This window comes from Saccharomycodes ludwigii, chromosome I, assembly GCF_020623625.1.
Source record: "Saccharomycodes ludwigii strain NBRC 1722 chromosome I, whole genome shotgun sequence".
Lineage (NCBI taxonomy): Eukaryota > Fungi > Ascomycota > Saccharomycetes > Saccharomycodales > Saccharomycodaceae > Saccharomycodes > Saccharomycodes ludwigii.
The window spans coordinates 1,808,558-1,826,653 of NC_060200.1; the positions used below are offsets into that span (position 1 = coordinate 1,808,558).

General features: G+C 31.2%; 6 protein-coding genes and 1 non-coding gene across 7 annotated transcripts; 4 read left to right on the forward strand and 3 right to left on the reverse strand.

Annotated features, from left to right (window-relative positions):
- Positions 1–439: 439 nt before the first annotated feature.
- HEK2 (Hek2p) lies at positions 440–1,648 on the reverse strand (the record flags this gene model as incomplete). The annotated part of the gene is made up of 1 exon (XM_046081271.1): positions 440–1,648. The coding sequence occupies one exon, from the start codon at positions 1,646–1,648 to the stop codon at positions 440–442; it is 1,209 nt and encodes a 402-aa protein (XP_045937079.1).
- An 820-nt stretch (positions 1,649–2,468) lies between these two features.
- Positions 2,469–3,413, forward strand: RIB1 (GTP cyclohydrolase II; the record flags this gene model as incomplete). Its single annotated transcript, XM_046081270.1, has 1 exon — positions 2,469–3,413. One exon carries the CDS (start codon positions 2,469–2,471, stop codon positions 3,411–3,413), a length of 945 nt encoding a protein of 314 aa, XP_045937080.1.
- Positions 3,414–3,731: 318 nt separating this feature from the next.
- Positions 3,732–4,067, reverse strand: SCDLUD_000766 (uncharacterized protein; the record flags this gene model as incomplete). Its single annotated transcript, XM_046081269.1, has 1 exon — positions 3,732–4,067. One exon carries the CDS (start codon positions 4,065–4,067, stop codon positions 3,732–3,734), a length of 336 nt encoding a protein of 111 aa, XP_045937081.1.
- A 745-nt stretch (positions 4,068–4,812) lies between these two features.
- Positions 4,813–4,927, forward strand: SCDLUD_000767. The gene is made up of 2 exons: positions 4,813–4,850; positions 4,882–4,927. It is a non-coding gene; the product is annotated as a tRNA-Ser (tRNA).
- Positions 4,928–5,141: 214 nt separating this feature from the next.
- On the forward strand, positions 5,142–9,578 carry STU1 (Stu1p; the record flags this gene model as incomplete). Its single annotated transcript, XM_046081268.1, has 1 exon — positions 5,142–9,578. The coding sequence occupies one exon, from the start codon at positions 5,142–5,144 to the stop codon at positions 9,576–9,578; it is 4,437 nt and encodes a 1,478-aa protein (XP_045937082.1).
- Positions 9,579–9,846: 268 nt separating this feature from the next.
- On the forward strand, positions 9,847–12,162 carry POL12 (DNA-directed DNA polymerase alpha subunit POL12; the record flags this gene model as incomplete). Its single annotated transcript, XM_046081267.1, has 1 exon — positions 9,847–12,162. One exon carries the CDS (start codon positions 9,847–9,849, stop codon positions 12,160–12,162), a length of 2,316 nt encoding a protein of 771 aa, XP_045937083.1.
- Positions 12,163–12,596: 434 nt separating this feature from the next.
- SCDLUD_000770 (uncharacterized protein) lies at positions 12,597–18,077 on the reverse strand (the record flags this gene model as incomplete). Its single annotated transcript, XM_046081266.1, has 1 exon — positions 12,597–18,077. One exon carries the CDS (start codon positions 18,075–18,077, stop codon positions 12,597–12,599), a length of 5,481 nt encoding a protein of 1,826 aa, XP_045937084.1.
- Between the last annotated feature and the right edge of the window lie 19 nt (positions 18,078–18,096).

Sequence of the window (18,096 nt, forward strand, 5' to 3'; positions counted from 1 at the left end):
TTTTTTTGATTAGGTTTTAGGGAAAAGATATCTACCTATTTTATTCTTATTTTTTTGAATAATTTGAACTGTAATTTTGTTGTTAAGATAATAAAAAGGAAAGAGTTTGTTTACAAATTAGAGAAAATAGAAAAGTGAAGTAAAAAAAAAAAAATCAATTTATACATTATTAAATTTTAAAATTACAAATCTAATACATTAATAATACTACTCTATTAAATAATAGGTGCTATAATATAACAATAATAATTTTGGAGAATAACGATAATATATATATATCTATGTATAATAAAAGAAAAGAAAAGAAAAGGAAGGAATTATTCTTGTTATAGTGATATATCGAAAAAGACGAACTTGTTACCATTATTTTTGAGTAATTTACTATTACAACAGAAAAGTGGGAGGCATAACAATAATTTTGATTAATTTTAGTCTTGCTTTAATATATTGTTTTGTCTAAATGGTTGCTATAACTTTCTTGATGATCCTTGTTGTCGTTATTTTTGCTTCTCTTCTCTTCACTGCCGTCAGTATCACTGTCATCATTATCATGAATAGCATTTGTACTATTATTATTATTATTAACGTTATTAGTATTACTGCTATTACTACTACTGCTATTATCATTATTATTATTATTATCATCGATACTATTATTATTATTATTATTTTTATTATTTTTATTTTTATCCCTAGCATTATTATTAGTATAATATCCAGATTCTCTCTTTCTTATTTCTTCTTTGTAATTATTCTGTAATAAACGTAAAGCTTTCTCTACACCAGATTTATGGTCACTAGTAATGGTAAAACTTCTAGAGCCGTTATTATCGACTTTTTCGGAAACTTTGATTGAACACTTGGCAAATTTTCTTAAATTAACAATTCTGTTACCTTTATAGCCCATTAAGGCACCAACGTATTCCTTGGGAACATTGAAAACTTCTTTAAAGGTAGTATGTGGGTAATATTGTCTGCCATGCTTGATATGTGCAAAACTTGCAATTAAAGTTTCATTTACTTCAATCAAGCACTTGGCAATGGAAGCCGGATGACCTTGAAATTCCAAAATACGGTCATCACTTTCATACAATTCCTTTTTAGAGGCTACTATCTTAACACCGTAGGTAGAAATCAAATTTTTAATTCTTTTACCTTGGGTGCCGATTATAACGGCGATTTCGCTATCTGATAAAATCAATCTCAAATTGCCGATAGAAAATAGATATTCTTCTTCAGCTTTGGTACTTTCGCTTTTCATAGCGTTGTCATGGAGCTCACCTTCTTCTAGTAACTCTTCATCACCCAATTCGTCAATTGTTGGTTTTGGTAGTATAAAATTCAAAACTTTATAGGAATGGTTAACATATCTTTCATTAAATGGGATTTCCCTGTTCAAGACAGCGACACAATCAGCAATGGCATTACAAACATCAACTAAATCGCCGCCACAGGTTAAGACACGATCACTGCACCGTGGAATTTGTGGGGATAGAGATAATTTAACATTATGTTCTTGTCTAATGTTTTCAATAGTATTACCACCCTTACCAATTAAACTGGATGCCTCTTTAATAGATAGTAGAACACGGTTGGTAATTAAGATCTTTGTTTGTTGTTGTTGTTGTTGCTCTTGATTTTCTTCCATGTTTAGTATTGGTTATATATATATATATATATATATATATTTCCTTTCTCTACTTTTAGTAGAATCATAAAAATTATAAGATTTTGGAATAGTTGAGAAGGAAGACTTGGTTAGCTAATTGAAAAAGGAAATAGAGGGGAAAGGGAAACAGAAAAAAAAAAAAAACACAAAAGAAGAAAAAAAGATTAAAATAATTTAAAACCAGCAAAAAAAAAAAAAAAAAAAAAAAAAAAAAGAAAGGAAAAAAAAGAAAAAAAGAAAATTAGACAACAACAACAACAACTTCGCTTGCCTGTTCGTACTTTGTTCAATTTCTCGTTGATTTTCCAGATCAAAAAGTAAAAGTTGTTTACAGGGGAAGAAATAATTTAAAAAATGGAAATTACTTATGGTATCTTTTTATTGCCCCCATGTAGAGTCGAACTAACGATATTTCCTTTTTTTTCTTTTCCCTTTTCTTTTTTACGATGGCGATAATATCTAAATAATATCCAAGTGGCAATGTTTCCTTTGACGGTGGGGGAGGAAAAGGGAGAGATTTACATAAATAAATAATATTACTAATAAATGTTAATAATATTAATAATGTTGTAATTTTCCTTTCTTTCCTTCTTTCGTACATAACGATCTTATCTTACCAATAAAATCTATTTAATTATCATATTTCATTTCATTTCATTTTCTTCTTATTCATCAACTATCATATAATATATATATTATAAGGATAACATATATTCAAGAGACTTTGAAAATAAAAAAAAAAAAAAAAAAAAAAAGAGAAATAAAAAACCTAACAGCTAAACAGACAACCAACAACACTATGACTATTACTCCTATTAAACCCGAGAACCATATTAATGCCGCTACAACTGACACTAATAACAAACTACCTATAGTAGACTGTGTAGCTAGAGCTAGAATACCCACAACAAATGGTCCCGAAATTTTCCTTCATTTATATAAGAATAATCAAGATGACAAAGAGCATTTGGCTATAGTTTTTGGAGAAGATATTAGATCAAGGTCATTATTTAAAAGAAAAACACCTGACGAATCTCAAAAAGATAGAATGATCAGAGGTGCTTACTGTGGTAAATTATACCCCGGGAGAAACATCGCAGATGAGTATAGAGATCCTAAAACAAACGAACTATTGGAGAAACTCTATTTTGATAAAGAAAGTGGCGAATTACTATCTCCCAGTAACACAACTAATACGACTACATGGGATTCACAAAACCCCACTGTTGTTAGAATACATTCGGAATGCTATACTGGGGAAACCGCCTGGAGTGCAAGATGTGATTGCGGTGAACAATTTGATCGTGCAGGAGAATATATTACTAACGTGAACGGTGGTAATGGCCATGGTGTTATAGTGTATTTAAGGCAGGAGGGTAGAGGTATTGGTTTGAGTGAAAAATTAAAAGCCTACAACTTACAAGACCTAGGTGCTGATACTGTACAGGCTAATTTATTGTTGAAACATCCAGCAGATGCACGTGACTTTTCTATAGGTATTAGTATACTAGTTGATTTGGGAATACATAATGTTAAATTATTAACTAATAATCCTGATAAGATTAACCAAGTTGAATACCCACCGTTACTTCATGTTGTACAAAGAATACCAATGATACCTCTGTCTTGGACTAATTCTGAAAAAGGTGTTCACTCCAAAGAGGTGGACGGTTACTTAAGAACTAAGATCGTGAAAATGGGTCACTTGCTAAATGAGCCCATAAAGTTGCACGAACCCAAATAGCCTAGCGCATTTTTAAATAGTTAAAAAAAAGAAAAAGAAAAAGAAGAAGAAAGAAAAAAAAAAAAATAGGACAGATCCGTACGCTACTTATAACATTGTATTGTTCGACAAAGGAAAATAAAAAAAAAGAAAATTTTATATATATATATATAGTCTGTAACCTAGAATCAACCTATATACCACATAATTAGAAGTATTAATAGAAACGAGTGATAAAATCACGTCATTTTTACTACAACAAGCAGCAGATATACATGCAAAAAAAAAAAAAAAAAAAAAAAAAGGAAAAAAAGTTTTATATGCACTTCTTGCCTTTTTCTAGATTAGACCCTTTAAATAAGTTAAAGCTTCCCCGCTAACACTAGCTAGAATTTCACCCTTACTAGTTGTAACCAAGGCTTTCCCCTCGTCATCGTCAGCAAATTTTGTGTTTAATTCTTCGCCTTTTAGTTTTTCTTGTTTTTTAATAAAATCTAGGTATCCAGCCTTTGTAGTTAGTTCTACTGGCATTGAATTATAGAAAGATCCAGTAGATCCAACCAAGGAATTATTTGTATGTTTATATAAAGGAGGTTGTTGTACAATAAACGACGTGTCATCGTTGCCGGCAGTGCTTGGAGCGGTGCTATTGTTGTTTGAGGTGATTGTAGTCATTGTTATTATTATGTTAATATATTTCTCCTTTCTTGTTTTTGTTTTTGTTTTTGTCCTTGCTTGATTTTAAGGTATTGAAATTGTAATTAAATTCAGTTTTAAAAGTTGACAATAGTATAAGTTTAAAAGTACAAGTAATATGAAGAAAGTTAGGTTTTATATATCAAGGTATGAGGGACAAAGCGAGATCAAAAAAAAAAAAAAAGGGGAAAAGATAGAAGTTACAAGAAGGTGAAATGTAGATCAAGTAAAATGTGGATTATATATTTATACGAGTAAAAATACGTTGAAGTAAGTTTAAGTAGTAGATTACGCCACTTTGATTTGTAAAATACGGATAAGCTGTTAGTGGGAATAATAAATAAAATGTATATAAACATTAACTCCTATCTATCGCCCCCCTCTCTCTCTCTCTCTCTCTCCCTATTATTAATTCTCTTACAAATATCTACATATATAATTCAATATTGATTTCATTGATATTTTTCCATTTGATTCTATGGTGTTCTGTATCCCCTATATCTACGCACCCCAACTGCAATGATATTATTATTCAAATCAGGAGCGGATAAAGAAGAAATGAAAAAAAAGAAATGAAAAAATAAAAACTTTAATCTAATTGTTAGTTGATACTACTCTACTCACGTGCATTCCATTATCCCCTCCCACTCCTTACCAGTTGATAAAACCGTTAATTAGTTACATGTAAGTATACTGTAATCAAATGCAGTCTTTCGTGTAAATTGGCAACTTGGCCGAGTGGTTAAGGCGAAAGATTAGAATCTTTCTAAAGTTTCATTTGGATGCTTCTGATTATCTTTTGGGCTCTGCCCGCGCAGGTTCGAGTCCTGCAGTTGTCGATCTAACTTTTTCTTTTTGTGTTTTTATACATATATATATTTTTTTTTCATTATTATTATTATTAAACAGCTTTATTACATATTAACACATGTATCTTTTTTTTTTATTTTTTTTTTTATTTTCTTTTCTTTATTTCATTTCATTTCATTTTTTGCTTGCCATTATTGTTAACCTACTCTAACAATATACAAAATCATATATAGCTATACACTCATGAGATCTTATGACACATTCTATGAAGTTTTAACAAGTGAGAGTGATGTTTCAATCCAAGAGAAAATAAAATTATTAATAGATTTCAAAAGTCATGTAAAAAAAGAATTTGTTGATGTTTCACTAGTCCCGCAATATTTTAAAGCTTTATTTTATTATTTAGAAAACACTATTGACAATAATAGCAAACATTGCCAGGATCCACGTTTATTAAAATTGTGTTATTCCTCATTTTGCCATTTAGTTAAAAGATGTTCTATGCAATCACCGTCATCCTTTACATTTATACTAATTAAAAGGATAATTATCATACTACTAGCCCATTTATATACTGTTACTAGTCCTCCTTCTAATGACCATAATAATAATAATCTTGTATTGGATTTGAATAGTAAAAAGGCTTTAATTGGGATTTATTTAGTAAAAAATGTTGATTTTAATAAAGCTATGCAGGAAATTTTAACCTTATCTCCAATAACGCACGGGCATGGTGGTACCACTAATAATATAGTACTGAAAAGAAACTTTATATATTTCATTAATGAAATTATCAAATTAATTGAGCAGAATCATAAGGCTAGTAGTAATGATCTATTCATAAATAATAGCTCACAAGAATCTTTAAGGTTTTTGAATTCTTATAAGTTAAGTTTAGTTGAAAATTTGAAATATCCCGAACTACATGATTTGATTATCGATTTATTTAAAACCTATGAGATAGCATATGATGATGATGATGCTGATGATACTGGTAGTGGTGGTTTTACTAATGCCAGTAACAATAATAATCAGAATCGTAATGATGACTCATCTACCTCATCACCCTTTGATGTAGATTATGAATTGTCGCAAATCTTACCACAAACAACAAATAACAATGTTTCCACGAATAACCGAAACTCCACATTATTATTCAAGCCATCATCTCCCTTAAGAAACTATTCAAAGTTGGAATTTCTTTTTAAAGACTTAGACGCATTTATTCCACATTTTTCTAATAAAGAGAGCGAATTTAATTGGAAGAAAAGACAAAATTTCATATTAAAATTAAGAAGCATATTGAATTGTGATCTAGTGCTGCAGAATAAACGTGAATTTATTGAGCACTGTAAAGTTGCAAATTACACCTCTTTTATTTACAAATCGGTTAATTCATTACGGACTACTTTGTCAATCCACGCATGCAATTTAATCAAAGAGTTAGCAATAATATTTAAAGAACACTTGGATCCGTTGCAGGAACCTTTATTTGATTCACTTCGACCTCTATTAGGCGCTACCAAAAAAATTTCAGTTAACAATGCCAATTCAACCATACTCTATTTGCTAGCATATTGTCATCATTTCAACAAAAAGATATTTCAAAGTATTTTGAATTTATGTAAAGAGAAAACTTTGCAACCAAGAATAAGCAGTTGTAAATTTTTAAAAATTTTCATTATCAAATATCCCATGAAAATGTCTTTGGGTAATAGTGAATTAATACGCTCATGGTTTATTAAAAATTTGACTGATCCTCAAGTTTTGGTGCGAAATGAATCTAGGTTACTTTTTTGGTATTACTATAAAATCCAGCCGGTTCTAGGTAAAAAACTACTATTTGGTTTAAATTTGCAAACAAGAAAAATGTTAAACAATAATATACCGTTGCATTTAAATATTGTGTTGGAAGGAGAACATATCAACACCAATAAAAGGAATGCCGATGTAGATGTATACCCTAATAGTACTAAAAGGCGCCATCTAAACACATCATTAGGCAGCCATACCGCTGCTGTTAGTACCATGAATAATAATCAAAGAAAAAACCAGAGAGCATATTCTGACACTTCTGCACTAAAAATTGCAAATGGAATCACCACTGAAAATAATATCACAGACACAAGGACGAATGCCGGATTGAATCGTCCAAACAGTAGCGCAGTTGGCTCATTAACCAAAAGAAATATTAGGAGCTTTACCACTAGCTATATAACCGGCAAACCTAACGCGCTTGTTGAAAATACTCCGAATCACAATAATACTCTCAGTAGCGATATTAATGATTTAACGTCCTCTTTTAATTCACCAATACACTCAGCCACTAAATATAATGTTGTAAACTCCATAAACAACAATGCTGTGCATTCTCCAACACTCACAAACAACGGTATCCGCAGTGCTAGACATTCTATTGTTGCTGAAATAGTGGATGATTTGGATCCTATAAAGGATTATGCTTCCAAGTGTAAAGGTGTGACATCGTTAGAAAAAGAGCTTAAGAAAACTAATTTGGCTTCGTTGTTTGACAATTCTTTAAAGATCTCACAATATTTACGATCGTTTATGTTAAAGGATCCGGGTGCTATTAGACCATTGTTACTGTTACAGCCATTTTATAAGCTTTTCCAACCACCAAATTATTTGATCGAGGCGTTTTCTATTAACAATGAAATTGATATCCTGAAATTGGTGCCCACTTTTAGTAATGTGGAAATTTTGAAAATCATAACACATGACATCTTTTCACAGGCGATGCACACAGATTTGGAATCATCCATCTATTATGTTAAAAATAGGAAAAAAATATTTGATTATTGTTTAAGAAGTTGTATCGCATTGATTAACAATTTAAATGCCAAATCCGAGCTTGATGAAAGTTTTGGAGTGATAGTTGATGAAATTTTTAAAATATGGGGCAAAGATTTCAATGAAGAAGTTTATTTTGAACTAATAAATGTTTTATTCAAATTTGATGAGGCTGCATTTATTCAAAATCTACGACAACAGGCATTATCTTTAAAACTGAACATTTCGTATGGCTTAACTGGTAAAAATGAAAATTTCACTATAAATGAAGTATTAACACAAGATGAATACCGATCTAGTGGCGCTTTGGTCCATAAGAGTGAATTGAATTCACAACCATCATCTATTGAAAATATAGACAACCAAGAAGAAAAAGACTTGATGGAAATGACTAAAATAAACGTATGGAGTAGTGCGAAACTTAAACCTAAAAATAACAATAGCATAAAGATCGATAATGATGATAGTTCCGGTAGCGTTGTAGTGCATGAATTAGCAAATCCGCCACATAATGATAATAAGGAGGACAATATAAAAAAAGAGGCAATAGATAAAAATCAAAATGAAAATATTAATCCAAATGGAAATGAGGTGCAAGATCATACTGTTGATACTAAGAAATTAAATGAGATGACGAAAATCATATCCATTTATCAGCCAAAAAGCGTAAAATATAACAACGTATACAAAAATGGAATTACTGTCATAGAAGAAGAAAGTCAGGAGCCAGAAGTTGGCAAGAATGTTGATTTGCGGGACATATTTCATAGAGATGAAAGTAATTCTTCCATTATTGATGATACTGGTCTGAAAAAAATAAATCTCGATACTGAGGGATTCATGGAACCTGAAAAAGATGAGAATAATTTCATAATAAGTACTAATACTAGTAGTTCTGATGACTTACAAACAAAAACGACACAAGAAAAAACAGGAGAAGCAGAGGAAGCAAAGATGGAAGGTGGTGATTATGAAAAGAGTTTATCTTCATTATCGCCAATTAAAGTTCCACACGACAACATAATTGGCAAAAATAATTACGTTGGCTTAGTTTTCGATTTAGACTATGCTAAAAACACCATGATATATTATTATGCCCAAAATGAGATCAGAAATTATAAATTTAAAATAGATAATAACGAATTCTATGATCCTATTGATGCTGCTAGTTCTAAATTTAAATCAAAAGAGTCAATTATTCGTCTATATCACCACATTGAAATGAAAAATGATTCTGCTCAAACATATAAGGAGGCAGAGAAATTGACTTGTAAATTAATGGAAAGGTTAAAGTATGATACATACACCGACCCCGTATTATTATGTTTGATATTTGTATCATTGAGCTCTTTACTACAAGTTATCCCAGACAATTTTCACAAAATTTTCAAAGACATGTGGTTCATTTATCATGATATTGTATATGGTAAACAAAAATCGCAATCTTTCATATTTGATGATATTTCCACCATATTGCCATTGGAATTTATTGATTATTACATAGATAACTACTACATTGAAAGCGAAGACACTGAAAATTTTGAAAAATCAATGTTAAACTTACTAGAAAAAAATAGCGATATGCATGATTTAAATTTGAACCAGGTAATGTTTATTTTAGAAACGTTTTGTTTTTTGGTCAGTAATGGTAAGAATACTATTTCGATAGAATTAAAAACTGTAAGACATTTATTGGATCTAGCACGAGATAATGATGCTAAAGCAACTTTCATTCATTTACAAATTTATAAGATTCTGGCAATATCTTGTGGTAATAAAGAAGATGTAGATACTTTTTTGAGCTCTTATCTAACTCCTTTAGAAATTATTATGGTTAAAAAGTTTCAATCGATAATGTCGAATTTGTAGAATAATTTCTTGCTCATTCAAATTTTTTTTTTTTTTAACGTGTTTCATTTTGACGCGTTTCATTTATATATATATATATATATATATATATTTTTATTGTCCTTTTTTATTCTTTTTTCCTTTTCCTTTTGTTAAATAGATTTTATATTATACAAAATTACTTTATAGAATTACTCTCACCTTTGCTTTTTTTTTTTTTTTTTTTTTTTTATCGAGTTTGACATTAAAAAAAAAAAAAAAGGAAATCATCTTTTTAGTTACATCAACTATGACCTTTAATCAAAATTCAGAGTTAATCAAATTATTTGGTCCAGATTTGGCTTTGAATGAAGACAAGTTGGTTCCTATATTGGAGAATATTATGAAGGTATATGTCCTAGATGTTGATAGTTTATTTATTAAATGGGAACAATTTTCTTATCACAATAAGGAAGCAACTCTATCTGTAGCCGATTTAAACAAATTCAAAGATTATATTCAAAAACAAATGGAAAAAAAAATCAATAAGAATAATAATAATAATAATAATAATAATAATGACAATGCAATTACTAGCACTTCCATTTTAGCTAGTAATGCTGATAATCGAAACTACAATGTCTCTAACGGTTCGATTAACACAGGCAGTAATTCTATGGCTAGTTTAAAAAGTAAACGTAAAATTATGAAACATAATACCATAGTGACATCAAGTCCCTCTACATCTTTTAACAATAATCATAATAGTACTAATATGTCGGAAAAGTTTATCCCATTGTTTGATAATGCTGCTAAAAAAAGAAAAATTAATAGTTCACCCATTTATGATAAAGCCTCCTCAAATGATAATAGAGAGGCTAAATCATTTTTATTTGAAAAGGATAATGCCTATAATGATCATAATAAGGAAATCTCATTAAATGTTTCCACGATTATGGATAAATCTGATGATGCAGACACTTCCACAGATTTTAAAACACCTTATGACCAGTCTCGACCAGCGGACATTATAGATTCTTCAAAGAGGGTGAATCAAAACATTTCTGGTAAAATAATGAAATCTTTAAATGCCCATTTAGATATAGCACCCGGTTTAACTTTTGGAAATGATGAAGGGAATGTTGGTGAGGGGGTTGCCACATCTCCAAAAGTTAGTATTACACCCCTCTTCGATGCAGAAAAATATAGATTTAGAACAATGAGACAAAATGTGTTGGATGTTGCTGAATATTTAGATGATCAACTCGAAACGTTTGAAAAAATTTTTTATGATGCATATAATATTGAGTTGGGTGACCCTACAATACAATCGCAAAATGAAATTTATTGTTGTGGAAGGATTGTCCCCGATATTATTAATTTGTCAACGGAGAATATGTTAAATTCAGAATCTTTAGCCATAGAAACTAGCAGGAGTACCGGTATTGGGAAAAGGGTCAAACTAAAAGTGGATAAAATTAAAAATACTTCGTTATTTCAAGGTCAAATCGTTGGACTAAGGGGTAAAAATGCGGACGGCCTCAATTTCGTAGTAGAAGAGGTTTTACAAATACCGCTTTTACCCTCACCTGTAACTACCAACGATGAACTAATGCAATTTAATGACAAAATGAAGGATTCAGATATGAAATGCCTAATTACGTGTGGGCCATACACCAGATCCGACAGCCTAGATTATACCTTATTGTCCACTTTTATAGACAAGGTAAACAATGAATATAGGCCAAATGTATTAATTATGCTGGGTCCCTTTATTGATATATCTAATGAATTGATTTTAAGGGGGAAAATACCCAATCTTGATTATTTAGGTAAACATGAACAGCCTAGAAATTTAGATGAATTGTTTATTAAGGTGATAAATCCGATATTGGAAAAAATTAACGAAAACATTCAGTTAATTATAATTCCTAGTATAAATGACACACTTCTTAGCCACAGCACGTATCCACAACCTTCCTTTTCTAAAAAAATTCTCCAAATGAATACTGCAAGATCTAAGAATTCTTTACAATCGTTCCCCAACCCAAGCACTTTTCAACTGAATGAAATTTTTGTGGGATGTTCAAACTTGGATTTTTTCAAAAATTGTAAGGACGTTATTTTAGGCTCAGATGTGTTTTTGACTAATAGGTTTGAAAGATTAACTAATCATCTTTTGGAACAAAGGAGGTATTTTCCTCTTTTCCCACCTACTTGGAATGCAAACACCAAAAGAGTGGCGAAGAATGATAAATTAAGGATATTTGCTCCCAATCTAGCAAACGAGGTGGAATGTATATATAAGGCAGTGGATCCACCTTCTATTGATGTGGGATATTTCGGTCTAACTGAATTTGTTGGTGATACTATACCTGATTTGATGATTTTACCAAGTGAATTGAATGCTTTTACTAGTGTGGTTAAAAACGTGGTTATTGTAAACCCTGGCTGTTTTATTTCTAGACTAAATGGTAATGTAGGTACTTTTGCTCAGCTAAGTGTTAAAAAACCAGATCTGGATACGTTTAATAATTTAGAAAAAGTTTCCAATAATGCAAAGGAGGATGATTTGTATTTACATGGTTTATGGAAAAGGGCTAGAGTGGACATTATACATGTTTAATGGGACGAGGGGGAGGATGGAAGTATTGTGTACATTTTGGTAATCCATTTTGGTTTATTAAAAAAAATAAAATAAAAAACAATAACTAAAAGTTTTTATTGATAACTATTATCTATATTACAATATACACATATATATATATATATAATTAACGTTATATTATTAAAGGAAAAAAAAAAAAACAAAAAAAAAAACAAAAAATTAAATTAAAATTGAATAAGTTAAAAAATAATACAAATGAACGACATAAAACTTAGATCAAAATAATAACAAAATAATAAAAATTGGAATCGAAACGTTATTAAAACTTCGTAACACTGGTATCAATACAAAGGACATCAAATAAGAAAGAAAAAAAAAAAAAAAAAAAAAAAGCTTCGATACTTCTAACAATTGATAAAAATAAAAGTCATATAAGTGCTAAGGAAAAGCCACTATAAATTTTCCTTAACTCTCCTGAAAAAGGCCTTAGTTTCATCGGCAGTTTTACTCTTGGTGCTAATACTAGGAATACGAGATTTTTTACCTTTTTTATTGTCTTTATCCTCTTTACTTTCTTCTTTTTTAGCCTCCTTTTCCTCAACATTTTCCTTGTTTTCTTCCTTGTTTTCTTCCTTGTTATCAGAACTTTTCTTTTCCTTCTTGCCATGACGATGAGGTTCGTCATCATCATAATCAGAATATGAATCGTCGTCGGTGTATGAATAGGAGGAACCACTGGTAAAAGAACCAGAATCAAAGCCGCTATCACGAGATTCAACGTTAGAAACATCATCCTGATGTTTGTGACCTTTATCTTTTTTGTTTGTAACTTCCTTTTTATCCTCTTCAACAACCTTTGCATCTTCTTTAGTGGCCTTTGGTTCCTCCTTCTTATTTTTCTTCAAAGGAGTTAATCCCAACTTTTTCCTCTCCTTTTGCATCTTTTTCTCTAACATTTTTTGCTTTTTGGCCTGAATTTTCTGCTTCTTTTCCTTTTCTTTATTTAATATCTTTTCCTTTCTCTCCTTTTCCCTTTCTTTCTTCTTCAACTCTTTTTCCTTTTCCTTTTCCTTCTTTAACAATTCTTTTTCCTCCTTAGTCATCTTACCAAAAATAGCCAATGGAGTATCCTTAGCTTTGGCTTCCTGTAATTTTTTGGCTTGTTCTTTTAACCTCTTTTGTTGTTTCTTAGCCGCTTTGGCTTTCAATTTAGCAATAGTTTCATCTCTGCTCTCAACTTTAGTACCGCTGAGAACTTTATCAACCATTGACGGACCCCTGGTTTGAGAATCAGTAAGATCTGAGTGTTGGCTGCTATAGAAACTGTTGTTTTGCTGTGGTGAATTAGCAATGGAGTCATCGACAGCAAAATTATTATTCATATTTTGCAATGGTTGCATGTACGTATTGGTATTCATATTCATGCCTTGCATTCCAGTATTTTGTAAATTTGTATTAAAACTATTTACTGGGCTAGCCAAGCCAGTATTCATGGTGTTCATGCCATTGCCAGAATAAGCAAACGAATTGGTGTTACTGTAACCATTGGTATTTATGGCTGGGACGGTTGAGTACTCATTTAAAGTAGCAATATTGTTATTAGAATAAGTATTGGTGCCCATGTGGTTAACATTGCCACCTAAAGCGTTAATATTATTATTAGAATAAGTGTTCATACCCATGTTGAGATTGCCAGTTAAACCATTAATATTATTGTTAGAATAGGTGTTCAAAGGTGGAATAACATTATTAGTGTTGAAGGCGGGCGAAGTACTAATCAAGGACTGGTTGCGACTAACAGCATTATTGTTGCCATTTAACCCCGTAATGTTATTATTCGAATAGGTATTTAAAGGAGGTACAGGGTTATTTGTATTGGGAGCAAGTGAATTGCTAGCAAAAGAGTGATGACGACTAGGGGTACTGCTACCATTAATATTATTGTTTATTTGAATACTATCAGAGCGATTGATTGATTTGGTATAACCAGTTGAATAATTTCTAGGAATATCTGACATCGAAGTGGAATTATTCAACCCAGTGGATGGCATTCCAGAAACAGTTGTTGATCTCATTGGACTTTTTCTTACTGTACCAAAATTACTTGTTAAGTTGGATGGTGATTTAGTCAAAGTTACAGGGCTTAAAGAATGGGTGTTGCCAATTTCATGAGAAGCAATAGATTTTTGTTTCTCACGGTGGTCATTATTGTAGTCATGGTGGTGTTGTTTTTGTAGATGTTTTTGTTTTTGATCAGAGTAAATGCCATTTTTTCTTTCTTCGTCATTATTCTGCATTTGTTCGTAATCATCATTATGTGTATCATGTTTTTCATTTCTAACAGCATAATTCGCAGAGGTTGGGATAACATTGGGTAAAGTAGCACCAGCATCTTCATCCAAATTTTCTTCTTCATTAATGGCATGATAAATTTTGTCTTGGTTAAAATCTGTGGTGGTGGTAGTAGCAGTAGTAGCAGCAGTAGTAGAGTTGCTTTGAGAAATAATATCGTCTCTAAAGGAGGTCGACAAATTGGCCTTTGGATCAAGGTCAGCGATGTTAGCAGAAACATTGGTAGAACCGTTATTACCACTAGTATTATTATTATTATTATTATTATTATTATTATTAACACGACTTGAAACCCTACTAACCTCATTCATAACACGACTTGAAACCCTACTGACCTCGTTCATAACACGACTTGAAACTCTACTAATACTGTTGGCACTTTTCTTGTTACTATAAGCAACATCGTTAGAAACAGATTTGCCCTCATCGATAATAATTTCTTGATTTGCAAAATCTTTCAAACGATCAGTACTACCAGAATTATTCATTGACTCGACAGCAGCAGCAGCGTTAACAGGCAAGGGAGGAGCGGCGCTAATAGAATCTCTCAAGTTCTTATATCCAGAAAGACTTGTGGAAGAAGGGGATGGAGAATGACCTAAACTAAAAGCAGAGGAAGAAATCTTTTTAGCTAAACTATGTAGAGAAGTGGAGGCAACAATGCTGTTTTTAGAGGGAGATCTCTCAGCATAACTCTTGCTTTTGAAACTAGAATGAATATTATTGGTACTATGACTGCCTGGTATAGCAGCACTCATACTTGCGTTACGGAAAGTAGTTGACGTGCTTTTCACAGCGTTCATTGGTACATATTCACTGTAAGAACTAGATCTGTTACTGGCAGCAGCTCCTATATCTTGACGTTGATAACTATTCATATTCTTATAATCATCTGTGCTAGTTAAACGATCAAAATTTTCCTGTTGATTCTGAACCTGCTGCAATTGTTGTTCTTTTTGTTGCAATTGTTGTTCCTTTTGCTGCAATTGTTGTTCTTTTTGTTGTAGCTGTTGATCTTTTTGTTGTAGTTGTTGATCTTTTTGTTGTAACTGTTGATCCTTTTGCAGTGACTGTTGTAAAGAAAGTTGTTGCTGTTGTTGTAGTTGTTGTTGTGCTTGTTGCTCGATGAATTGTTGTTGTTGCTGACTAGCCAATTGTTGTTGTTGCATTTGTTGTTGAAGATTTTGAAACTGAGCTTGTTGTTGTTGTAATTGCTCTTCCAACTGTTGTTGTTGTTGCAATTGTTGTTCCAAAACGTGTTCCCTTTGAAATTGCGCTTGTTTTTCATTATGTAACACATTACTGATAATGTTGTTCCTATAACTCATACGATTGCTGAAATATTGGAAATCATCAAAGTTATTAAAATCTGGGTACTCAGTAATCCTACGTAAAATCTGCTTATCATTAGCCGCTTTCAATTCATCATATTCTGGAGAATAACCTGTTAAAAATGAATTAATAAAACTGCTAGATTTATTACTAAATGCAACAATTTTACTGATAACAAAATTCAGTAATAGCTCAGTATGTTCCACTAAAACAGCAACAATGAAAATAGTCTTCCAGTCATAAACCAATGGAGATTGAGCAAACCACAAATCACGTTTAAACAAGACAGTAGAATAACCAACGCTTGGCAAATAGGTATATTTGTACATAACAATTATACTTGGTGAAATCAAAAAGGAAAATGAGGAAATAATATTTAAAATTGTATCCCATGGAGAAATAGTCGTATAATTAATGCTTTCCAACAAATTAGCAATTGGGTTGTCACTGTTATTGGGCGTATTGCCCATATTAATAGCATTTGAGTTAGTATTAGCAGCAACAGGTGTGCCAACATTATTTTGTGGTGTATTAGGAGGATAGGCGTTTAAATTTGCATTGGCAGGTAAACCTTTAGTGTAATAATCTGCCGGCAAGGAAACGGTTTTAGAACATTTATTAAATAATCTCCATAAATCGCATTTATACATTACCAGATTGATAAAAATGGCATATAATGGAGCTAATGGAGAGATGACAGAGAACATTGTAATAAACCCAAATTGTAACACAAATTTTTTATAATCATCATCTACATTGAATTCGCCCCATGCATTATTAAGTACATCGGTTCTGATAGAGTACAAAAATTTAGCCTCCGGTCTCTTATCTAGCTTACCAATAGATAATAATTTCCGCTTATTTGAAGCAACAAACAAGGCGTGCAACAAAGCAGGCAAAATATTTTCCATAAATATAGCAAGGACCTGGGCGACAAAAATAAAATAAAAATACTGGTTTCTAAAACGGTTGACATCAACTTTAAACTCATTTTGAATTACTGGAACTTGATATTGATCAAACAAGATTCGGATAGTGTTCAAATTGTCATTCAGCAAATACCCATTTGGTAGGTATAGAAATAATGTAATTAATAATGGAACGTAATTGGAAATAGATACCAACACAAAATTTTTAATTACTTTGGATTTAATTGGATTAGAACCATTTTCCCATTTAACAAAAGGGTCTACGAAAAATTTGTTGTAAATCATAGTAAACACTGGATTAAACAAACAAAACAAGATTGTTGGAACAAATGACAAAAAGAGTTTTCCACCTCCATTGTAAATTTGGTTCAAAAAAATTTCAACAACAAAACAAAAAATTTGAAAGCTAATTAAAACAATGGCAAAAAGCAATATAATAGGAATAAACAAAAGGTTTTTCATTAAAACGGATTCACCACTACCAGGCATAATGTTCAAAACATTTAACGTTGGATTTCTTAAAGATTTAACAAATTTAAAACGGTTAATCGCCAAATTGTATTTCCATATATTAATAAATAAAATAGACCATAAAGACAAAACAGCAGCGTAGAAATAATTAAACTCAAATCCTTGAGAATTACCGGTACTTGAGTACCATAATTTCATGATTAACCCTAGAACGGCTAACGGGGTTAAAAAATAAATGTAAGTTTGCACAAATGCAAAGTATAAGGCATTTTCTGGACAAGTCAAATCAGCCAATTTTTTCAAGGAATTGGTATCTAAAAAGAGTTTTTTGGAAATTGTAGAATAAAACATCTGGTTATCTTTCAATTCAGTTTTGTTATAGATAGCGGTACAAATTTTGCTATCATTAGGAGAAAGCAATAGCAATTTGGGTAAATTTTGGTTGGCTTTCAATTTATAAATAAAATCAGGTAACTCGGATCTGATTAATAATAAAACGTGTTTCTTTTCTTTATCAGTTCCATGTCTAACAATAATTTGGCAATTAGGATCAATGGTTTTATTGATTTCGTACATGATTTTGTTAATCTTGGTATCATTATAATTATTAACAGAAACTACATAATTGGGATCCATAGCTGTAGCCAAAACCTCATCATCAAGTGTTGAAGTAACATTGCTAATATCATTTGGATTGGCAGCAGTTAATGTATTACCTTTAATATCTCTTGAATTTGAAGATGATCTTGAAGACGCAGAAGTAGATTTGGGCTTACTATAACTAGTAGATCTACTACTGCTACTAGTACCTTTACTTTTGCTCTTATGTCTAGTAGTACTACTGTTCATCTGAGAAAACTAGTGGTAT